This window comes from Cystoisospora suis (assembly GCF_002600585.1).
Source record: "Cystoisospora suis strain Wien I chromosome Unknown contig_1208, whole genome shotgun sequence".
NCBI classification, from domain to species: domain Eukaryota; phylum Apicomplexa; class Conoidasida; order Eucoccidiorida; family Sarcocystidae; genus Cystoisospora; species Cystoisospora suis.
This window is the reverse complement of record NW_027154009.1, coordinates 524-11,165: the sequence shown is the minus strand read 5'-3', so window position 1 is coordinate 11,165 and position 10,642 is coordinate 524. Positions and strand designations below refer to the sequence as shown.

The 10,642-nt window shown below is 49.3% G+C and overlaps 2 protein-coding genes across 2 annotated transcripts in view; both read right to left on the bottom strand.

Annotated features, from left to right (window-relative positions):
* Nucleotides 1-1,355: 1,355 nt before the first annotated feature.
* CSUI_002845 (uncharacterized protein) lies at nucleotides 1,356-2,444 on the bottom strand (the record flags this gene model as incomplete). Its single annotated transcript, XM_068063044.1, has 2 exons — nucleotides 2,094-2,444; nucleotides 1,356-1,667 (listed from the first exon to the last, which is right to left on the bottom strand). Exons 1-2 carry the CDS (start codon nucleotides 2,379-2,381, stop codon nucleotides 1,356-1,358), a joined length of 600 nt encoding a protein of 199 aa, XP_067924976.1. The 5' UTR covers nucleotides 2,382-2,444.
* A 3,087-nt stretch (nucleotides 2,445-5,531) lies between these two features.
* Nucleotides 5,532-10,642, bottom strand: part of CSUI_002844 (ubiquitin activating enzyme) — a gene marked incomplete at its 5' end in the record, with an annotated part of 5,334 nt that continues 223 nt past the window's right edge. The window contains 5 exons of the mRNA XM_068063043.1: nucleotides 5,532-6,002; nucleotides 7,052-7,116; nucleotides 8,126-8,378; nucleotides 9,141-9,189; nucleotides 10,130-10,304. Coding sequence (XP_067924975.1) covers nucleotides 5,872-6,002; nucleotides 7,052-7,116; nucleotides 8,126-8,378; nucleotides 9,141-9,189; nucleotides 10,130-10,304 — 673 coding nt within the window. The remainder of the gene's footprint in view (nucleotides 6,003-7,051; nucleotides 7,117-8,125; nucleotides 8,379-9,140; nucleotides 9,190-10,129; nucleotides 10,305-10,642) is intronic.

The following is a 10,642-nucleotide window of genomic DNA, read 5'->3' as shown; positions in this document are numbered from 1 at the left end:
TGAAGATAGCTGCGACCGGAAGCTTCCCCTCTACTTCAGGGGGCCTCGAACTGACACCGCGGCGCACGTACAGCGGCTGAGACGACTCAAGAGACACCAGGGCTCTTCGGAACTGGGAGATTGCAGATTGCATGAAGTGAGTCCTAGTGCGAGATCAACAGCTTCTGTCGTGACCTGCACAGACGGCTCGCGCAGCTGCCGCCACCAGACCAGCCGGTGCAGGCTCGTTCGCCCGTGCTCCGTAAGAAGTGATACGTGGGGAAGGGACCCGAAACTGAGTTTGTTGAGGTCGGCGCGAGGCTTCGAGGTGTTTACTGGTGAAGCGGGAAATGGTTTTCTGGCTGACCGGCAACAGCAACACATTCTGCATTTCAACGGAGTTTCCCCCCTGTGCAGGCGGCTTGGCAACGATAATATACGGCAAGCTTATGAAAAAGCATTGGCATTCCGAGTAGCAACCATTCAACGTCGTGGGTTTTCTACTTGGCGTAGTTTCTTACAGACCAAAAACGAAATTGTGAGCGGGCTTCAGGATGAATTTCGGGCTGTGAGGTGCATGAGAAAGTGGAAAGCTGAATACGCGAGGAGAAAAACCTGTGATGCCCTCGCGCATATATATCGGACTTACTTGACAGACTCGGAAGAGGGCGCTTGGGACCAGGCGCGAGCACACTGAACTATGGTGGCAGTGGACGGCTGTTCGAGAAAACGCCCTAGAGGCGCCGGCCCTTAACCCAAAAGGGTGACTTGGCTTTCGTGACTCACAGGCACCGCCGAACGAGCCGCAAAAATGGTGCCCGGATTCTCTTCGGCGTCTGCAGTGTACCGGACTAACGCCTTTAGTTGGGCAGTCGTGACAGAGATTAAGATCCCCCGCCGAGCAAGCGGCTCGACCAACGCGTCTACATCCGACGCCAAGCAAAAAAGAAACACTAGTATCGCCTCTTGTCTTTCCCATATATGGCCAATGCCTCTTACGTTTTATTGCCAACTGCGCGGCCATTCTCCTTTATGGAGACTTACGCGCACAAAAGGCGGTTGAAAAGGGATAGCAGCAAGACCGGCAGCCCCGTCGTATCGAATTACACTCCAGTCCGGTTAGAAAAACAAGTGCGAGCCCACCACAGGCCCTGACTCCTTCGGTTTTCATGTTGGCAAAACAGGCAGTTGGGCCAGGGAGAACACGTGCATAAGGAATAATCCCCTCTCTTCGTGAAGCAGTCACCCCCGCCAAGCCAACGGGCCCTCAACCGAGCATGGTGCTCCTACTCCGGCGGCTCGTGTACGTCTTTTGTCGTCGAGCACTGCTCCGCAATTCAGACCGTTGGGTTCAGCCACAGACTGTGGAGGCCACACTAGATGAGATTGGATGGTCGGAGAATGAGACGCTTACAGCGGAAGTACGCAAGCTCAAATGATTTCACAATCTGCACCAAAACGGTATCTTTCTCGAAATGAGGGTCCAGGTGAAGCAAACATTCACGCCGACTCCATATGGCAGACCGCAGCTCCTTAAATTGAAAAATCAGGTCGCGACAACAGGCCACAGCTTTTTTATTTAAAGCCATGAAGGCGATGTCTTCCGCCTGGGCATTGATGAAGGAGGCGTGGGTGTGGTAGTCGATGTCAAAGAATTCGGCGTTTTTCGCTTTCTTCGTTAACAAATCCTGAGAGACCAGAGCTCGGGCAGGACAGAGCCTGCCGCTTGGAGCAGGTCCTTGTCTAGCATCAGAACGGACCTTTCCAAGGTGGCGTGCCCGCTGTCAAGCGGTGATACTTTCATCGAGTCTAGATGTACACGACATGCACGTTTTGCCGGACACGATTCTCCAAACAAGAGAGCCCGGACCGGCCAGTGAGACTGCCGAGACCGAAGATTGAAATCTCTGTCGCGGTGTGAGAGAACTTGGAGACCTTTACTGGTGCCTGACACTTCACTCCTGTCTACTGTCCTTGCTACCTTGATGCTTGCCGAGGGAAAGAACTGGCACAAGCCTCCCGCGGCGTGGCTTGTGCAAGTTCACATACCCGTGTTCCACCAGCCTACAAAGAGAGCCCGTAGTGATATCTGAGTTCGGTGGATGGTCACTCACCGTCGCTTCTCCTCTTGACTCCCTCTCAGTTTTTTCCTTCCACCGAATAAGGCTTGCGAGGATGAGGAGCTCAGGTTCGTGGTTTAGCTCAACGAGACGCTCGTCCTGCAGAACGTCAATAGCAAGCCGGCTAAGGCACGAACAGAAACTCCGCAGACTTTTCAGAGTGCACAGACCCTGCTGTTGCGTCTGCGGATGTGCCAGGGAGACTTCCTTCTTCTCCGAAATCATCAAACAATCTAGAGCGAGGATGCAGTCTACCAGGGGCTTCAGGGCCTTTACGGCCATACTCTCCTCCTCGTACAGGTACCGAACTTCAAAGGCAAACCAGCGCTGAAGAAAAGATATGTCCTGTTCATCAGATGGACCGCAATAAAGGAACGGACATATTATGAATCGTTCTCTTAAATATGACAACGTGTCTGGTGCGCGACTCGGTGCTTCATGCGGGCAGCCAAGACTCTCCTGCTGTGTTGGGCTGGAGTGGCCATTCTGTAGCTGTTTCGTGGGCACATGGCACCTTGGTCGCTAGTATACCGCGGGTACGAAACTGGAAGCTGAACGCTAGGAAAGGTGATCCTGAGGCAGGTCGATCAACGTGCGAAATCTAGGGACCTTCCGGGGTCGCCTTCTTGCCCCAAACTCCTCAGCCCCATGGGGCCTCCACAGTCTGTTTCATGCTTGGCGCTTGTACTCCAACCACCCCTCTTCGGGAGCTAACCTGCAACGGGGGGGGAGAAAGTGCTGCGCCTGAAGCTTCTGTAGTGGAAGTTTATTCGCCCCCCCTTCACTGACTGTAGTAAGAGAACCAGTTCCATGCAGCATGTGGGTCGGGCTGGCGTAAGGCACCCCCCTCAGTCACTTTGAAGGCCAGAATCACCAGGGATAAAAAAAGCGTGTAACCAACTGGACTTGCCTGCATAGCGCGGCTCGGCGGTCTCGCTGTGGCGGTTCGATGCGCCACAGGCCGTATGCGGCCACACAGAACGCGGTGGTTCGTTGCATTCGCTCGCAGAAACTCCTGTAGGAGCTCATCCCGAAATCTGAGCAATTTTGCAGAATACGAGTACTCTCGGCCGTTTATTGTGCGGGCTTTCGGAAGCTTCACCGCCTCCAGGAATAGGCCGAAAGGAAAGAGTTCTTCCCCAGGTCTAAACTTTCCTGTCCATTTCTTTAGAAACCGCGGAAAGGCACCCCTGTGGCTGATCGCCTCGGCTGTATTCAAGCCGACGCTCTCGAACTCTGCTTGGAACTGAACAAGTAAGCGTGCATTTCGCCCCCACTGGGAAACTTTCCCCAGAGAGGAACGGACAGAACGCGTCAAGACCACCCCCTTTTCTTCGTCACTGATATAGTCTTCGGCGAAGGACGGGTCAACCACTGCCTCCTCTTCCTCTGCAGCCACCGGAGTTTCGTCGCCCCCCAGAGTGCGTTCAGATGCGAGATCCCTTCTACCTCCGTCTCTCGGCAACCTGTCGTCTTCCGCCAAGTCGCAGCTGGGATCTCCTGAGAGGCGCGACAACAAATCTTCATCTCTTATCGTTCCTCCGATTTCATTGAACTGGAGCCCGTTGGAGTCTCCGACGTAGCCTTGACCTTCAGCAGCTGCAGTATCGTCGGAGCAGACCTGTTCTTCACCGGTGGGGACGCTAGCGCTGTCTGCAGACAGGAGGGAGGCGGTGTACCCGACGTCGTGATCACGGGCGTCTCTCACGCCGTCCAGGGTGTCACGGTGTACGGTCTCTTGTGAACCGATGCTACCTGTTCGGATTCCGAGGGGCACGTCGTCTCCATCTCTTCCCTGGTCGCTCGCTCCTTCAGACTGTACCTCGGGCAGCAAAGCCGGACGTGAAGACGGTGTCTCTTGCTCGTCGCCATCGGGAGTCGGTGCCACTTCCCGGTCATACTCTTTTGCAGGAGGAGTAGAAAGACCACTCTTGCTTTCCTCTGGCAGATCTGCCTTCGAGGGCCGACTTGAGAGAAACTCTTCTGCTTCTGTGTCGGGTGCCACCTGGGCCTCTGACAGTACGCTAGCACCGTCGGAAGGTGGAGATCCTTCGTGATTATTGTGACCAGGCACGTCCGAAGAGATCCCTGTCAGTTGCGCTTGAAGAGGTTCTGCCGCCGGATCTATGGGTTCGGGCAAGCCATCTTCGCCACCCGACCCGCCCGGAGGATCAGAAGACCCTGGAGGAGTCTCCATTGCCGTATGTCCTGCTGCTGCGTCCTCTAGTGGGGTTGGGGCTGCACGCCGTCGTGGGGCAGCCCCTTTGTCTATGACAGACCAGAATCTTTTACAGTTTTTCCCGTCGGCGCCGAGCCAGGCTCCTCACCCTGAGACCTCCTGACTTTTGTGATATCCGGGGTGGGTTCAAATCGAAAACCCCCGTACACTTTTTTCTCAGCTCCAGCTTTCTAGCGGATAGCAAGTATAACAAGTACAGAACCAGTAGCCCCACGCTTCTGGTTGGGGCTTCTCTAAGCAGCTACTGCCCTGTGATTGACAAATGCGGTGTGTTCCGGAAACACCCCAGCCTTCGCAGCTGCCGAAGTCTGCGCCTGAGTCGCTTTTTCCCTTCTCTTGGCTAGTCTCAGAGAGCCACGCTTAGGCCTATGTCCACAGAACAGCATAGAACGTTTTGACTGGGTACGAAGACAAAAGACACATACCGCGGAGGACGCGGCCCAACTTCAGAATTATACGTGAAGGAGCTGCAAGCGACTGACCTAAAAAAGCGGTACCTGGCTGTCTCGGGCTTTTCGGGTGGAACTCGTGCTTCCGAGGTGCAGCTGTAGCCGCACAAAGCGAAGCAGATCTTTCTTTCTGTCGATGAAAGTGATGCCGGCTGCGGCAGCCGGATTTTTTTCTCTTTTCTGAGGAATTCAACCAGTGCCATCGAGCGCTGTCGTCGAAGGCGATGTCTGTGGGCAGTACTTCTGCGTACTGCTACTATTTCTGAGAAAGTCAGCTTTCGTCTGCCTGCACGCAGACTTTACTGTCCAGCTTAACTGAGGGAGACCCGTCAGGAACTCAAGATAAGAAATTCACTACGGTGTCGAACAGCAGTTGAAAACTAGCGACGTTTCGTGTATCTGATGGGCATCGATTTTTTCGTCTTCAAACCGTCGGAACCAGATGTGCCTGCATTCGCCCGCAGGTAAGGCAGGGATAAAGAAGGGTGCTTCGAACCCTCGCAAGTTTTCAAGCCTTGTAGCAAAGTCTCGAGTCTGCACCATTTTCGCTGAGTCGCAGTTTGTTCCGTCCGCTCCAGAGAGGCGGGAGTCAGTCCCCCTTCCACCTGGAGTTTCAGCTACCCAGGCAGGAGACAGTGGCTCCTCTTCGCTAGTCCGTGCTGGATTCCGTAGAGTGGTTACCTGTCAATGGGAGAGATAGTTACATCCACGTACCCTGATAAATGTCCGGTCAAAAACTCGCTGGAAAAAGGTGTGGGTGGCTCTGGGATGCCCGGTGAGTCTTCAGTATGCTGCCGGTGACCAAGCTCTTTCCTCCGAGAGAAAGTGCATTGAACTCATCTCGTAGCAACAGACTGCTGCTTGCCCACTAAAGAAACCATCATCAAGACGCGCGAAGCAAACCGGACAACACCGTGCATGCATGCACCGACGAACCTTCCTGAAATGCACACTGCCCCACCGCACAAGGTTGTCAAGCGATATCCCTTTGGAAAAACCCACCCAAAAACCGACTGACACTTCATCGAGACGCCCTTACAGGCATGGCCTATGTTAGTTATTCACAGAAACCTAGCGCGGCGCACTAGGGAGCTTTAGATAGCTGTGAAGAAGGGGGAAGACTAGCCACCGAAGCCGTGGAAGTATCGAAGTTAAAGAAAATACAGTTCAGAACCGGTTCCTGTTCTTGGGTGATGAATTTGCGGAGTTCTTGTGCTGTTCACATAGAGAGATAGACATAAACAAAGAAGAAACAGTTTTAAACAAAGCAGACTCATCCACAATCTTACCCTCGAGATGTTAAACATTCCGAGCAGCTCTCCAGCACACGAGTAATACGATAATAAGGCTGATCGGCCCTTCTCGCATGTCAACTATCTTTAAAGATTCAGTTGCAGAACAGAAATCCGATAAACAACAAAGCTGGTGACGCGTTCAACCGTTGACACCTATTGTATTATGTTTATGTGTATTCTGCTATCCCCTTGATTGCTATTTCTAGCGTCCTTTTCTCTTACTATTATCACTACTAATCGATGTCCGAAGTAAACAGATTAGCAGTTCTTCCTCCTCTCACCCCTTGAAAGAAACAAGAAATCTACTCCTCCTTACCTCTTTCAAATCCTTTTCACGTGATAACTACCTCTTCTTTCTTCTTCTCCATTCATATCTTTCTTCTTCTTTTTCTCCTTTATTGCCTACGTCCTACGCTTACTAGGCGTGAATCCCACAAGCATTTAGGAACCAGAGAATCTCCTCTCTTCTTACACTTACTACACTTGTCCACTCCCCTCGTCACTTCGTTCATATAGACTCGCGCGCGATTGATCGCCTCCAATGGCACATACGTTCTCATACTAGAAGCAGGTGCATGCATGGATGCATGCTGACTACTGATACTCCATGCAGAGAATCTACTTGGTTTCCCCGATGTGTCACCGAAAAGAGAAAGCCTCCAGACTTCCACGGCACAATAAACATGTTTAGAATGGACAACTCATTCATCTTGGTAGCTCATGCAAAGGCATCTCAATCAGCACGAGGAAAGTAGTGAGAGAAGCAGTTTGCATAGCCCTTCACCTCTCCCCTTCCTCACGTACTCTAAGAACGGGGGAAGCCATCCTTAGTATCTCTCCATAACGGAGAAATTGGCATGAGAAGACAGCCGTACTTCTCTTTCCCTTTCGCGTGTCATGCCTACCAAGCAAGGTAAATCTCACTCTTGTCTTAGGAAAGAAAGACAGAAATCTTCTATTCCTTCTTACCTAAAATACCTCCTACGATAGCTCCTGTTACGGTAAACTGTCGTCGCCACATCATGGGGAGAGCTCTGCATACACCAGCCCGCACATACACTCACATCCATGCGCAGGACGTCTTCACACATCCCTCCAGTCGGGTGATCGTAGCCTGCGATGTTCTTCACAGGCTATAATGACTCCGCCACAATTGGTGTATACATATATCTATATATATGCATACAGTCATAAACATACATATGTTTGTATACATCTCTCTATATATATCTACATGTATGCATACATATGTGATATACATGCTCTCCTTGAAGAGAGTGCTGGGGCTACAAGAGACTTTGGTATATCAATCACTTGCCACTAGAGTTCTCCAGGACAATAGAAAGAGGCTGTCCGTATGCTTTTCTCTCACTCTTTCTCTACATAGTCATAGAGACGGCCAGCGCTTCTTCAGATTCGATCTTTCTACTCTAGGAATTTCAGAAACAACAGAGGAAACCCATCTGAAATAAAAAGCGTCGACAACTCGAACTGTCCCGGCCTTAGGAAGATGAAGACTGCTCCCCACTGCATGCAACTGTGATATGCACTCCCTCACTAATTGAATGCTCCGTGATTCACAAGACATCTCTCGAATGGTATAGAGTTTCTTCTTCTTCCTTCTTCTTCTTCTTTTTTCTATGTGCATGTATTTTAACACGGGATAAGGAACCTTTCTTACACACCAATGACAGAGAGAATTGACGTGATTCTTTTCACTGGAAAAAGGACGTTACTTCTTTCTGTCTGTCTCTTTCTCTCTTTCTCTCCAGAGCGAGCTTGAAGTCTCTCCCTCTGCTATCTCTCTCTATACATAGACACCTACAGACACATACCGGGAGATGTATCATGAGTATAAATCCGAATCGACCCATAACATGCCTGGAGAAACGACACTCCTTCTTAACTGCATGAATGAAGAGAAAGAAAGTGAAGTGATGCATGAGAGGAGAGCCAGAAATAGGTAGATGCACAGGGATGCCTTACAGAGAAGGCAAGAGAGAGATCCTTCATTCCTAGAAATGAAAGAGATATGAAACCTACCGCACTAGAGCTGAAAGTTCATGTGGATCTGGCAGAAACATTGCAGGGACGTTCTCTTTTTCTTGAAGGCATTTCTCTACATAGCATCGAAATTCTTCATCTTCTGGTATGGCTGTATATCGAGGTAAAGGAAGACGACTATTATCCAGTTGAGAATCTCTATCGACCTCAGTCGCGCATGCATGCGCATGCACCGCCGTCTTATCTGTGTGACTGTCCCTACACTGTCTTGCTGCATGCCATCGCTGCATAACTAAAACCCACAGAAGAAAAGAGAAAAAAGAACGATTCTTCACGACTCTTACAGAAGATTACAGACAGAGAGAGAAAGACAACCCACAGTGTCTCTTCCCGGTATGATGGAGATTTACCCTCGGACAGATACACAAGTCGAGGCGAGGAGAAACAAAGGTATCACATACAAGACTTCTTTCTTTATGAAAAGACGCAATAGAAAGGAAAGCAGATACTAGAGGTGCCCTTGAATCTTTGAGATAACCTACCTATCCTTCCTCCATGTAAGGCTCTCTATACGTGATGTATGTGAGGGAGAGATGTTGATCGAGAGGTAGATCTCCCCGACAAGACAAAGGTATGAATATGGATATGTATGTGTGTATACGTGTGTACGTATGACTATGTATGAGTGTATCCCTAAGAATGTACGTAAGTATGAATACATATGTATGTATGTACGCATGTATGGAAATGTATGTATGTATAGGTATGTATACATACGTATTCGTACATACACGCGCATAGCAAGGAAGACAATTCGTCATATATGTCTTCTCTAGATAAAGACCGAAAAAGAGGAAAACTTTCCTTAGCGCAGAGAATACATACGTTCACCCTCCTCTGTCTCCACTTGCGTGCTCGAGGAGACAGGGAAGAAATCTTCTCCACGTCCGCAGAAACAGTCTATTCTTGAGATGCGTGCTCCTAGTCAGGTGTCACCGAACGACACACAAAGGAAAAGAAGAGCTAAAGAGCAACAAGCGCTATCTCGACTTACAGAGATAAATCAAGAGAGAGGAGTCAACTTTACGATCAAAGCACCTTCCCTGAATACATCATCCACACGCCCACAACATTTTCTTTCTTTCTTTCTTTCTCAGCGAGTATATACATACACGTGATCCTTCTTACCGAGTATATACATACACTTATATCTTCTTACCGCGTATACACATCCACGTATATCTTCCTACCGAGTAAAGCCTACACGTACGTCTCTATACAGGCCCGGCGAGGCGAAGACACACACGTCGAAAACATAAGCAACCCCCGCAGATGAGGTGAGGAGAATCGGAGCAAATGCGGAAACTCTCCTATCTTCGTCTTACGATCCAGAGCTACCTTCAGATAAGAACACAGAAGATCTTCCTCTTTCCTTTACGCTTCGTTTGACGTGCACCGATGAGTATACCTCTATACATGCATATAGATCGACCCATGTATACACATGAATGACATCTAGAAGCACAGTCTGATCAACACAACAGACAGAGCCGAAGAGATCTCCAAATCCGATGTGATATGCCTATTTAATTTCTTCTCCTGTCTCGACTGCTGTCTAGAAAGCTTGCTGGAAGTCTTTGCATTCCTCAAAGTAGAGAGGAAGAAAAAGGTGGTCGATTGATACACCCCCCAAGTCATACAAACTATACATCCATTCCTCCTTTCACCCCTTCGTTCTATTGTCTATATGCTTTTTGAAACCTTTCTTTCTATCAAGCTAACATGATACACAGAAGAAGGCAACTGTCTTCGAAATCACCCCACATTCACGAGATACACAGACATAGGTATATACACATATACATGTATACATATACATATATATACATATATAGGGGGGTAGATAAATTGGTGTATAGGGAGCAGTATACATAGCTGCGAGTCCACTTAGGTTGTATGGATGGAGGAGAAACAAGGAGAAGAATCTAGGCGAGCAACTTTTGTGTCTTTCTCTGTCGATGCTTTCGGTAGAAATCCACGCACCAGGTCACATTGGAGCATATCAGATAGAGAAGGATAATCTTTCTCCAAAAGCTGAGGAGAGACAGGCGGAGAAGAAGAGGAAGAGGAGGAGGAAGAAGAAGAAGACAACGAGGAGGAATGATCAGAGGATTGTTGAGAAGATGCGGAAGTTGCTCGAGTCGCAGCTAGAGGTCGACTAAGAAAAGTGATGAAAGTAACAGACACACATTTACACACAAGGAAAAGAAAGGAAAGAAAGCCCGTGAAAGAGAGGAAAGAAGACTCATCCAAAGGAGAAGAAAACTCAATCGACGATGCTGATGCTGCCGCTGCTAAGAATACATACATACACACAAGCACGGGAGAGGGTGTACATACACCCCCACGCAGATAAGATCGAGAAGAAGCACGCCTACAAGAATCTCGGCAGATAGAACTTTAGAAGGACAAGAAAGAAAGAATGAAGTATGTTCTTCTCCCTCTTATCTATATCTAAACAAAATCCCTCCTTGAGAAACAGAGAGAGAGAGACAG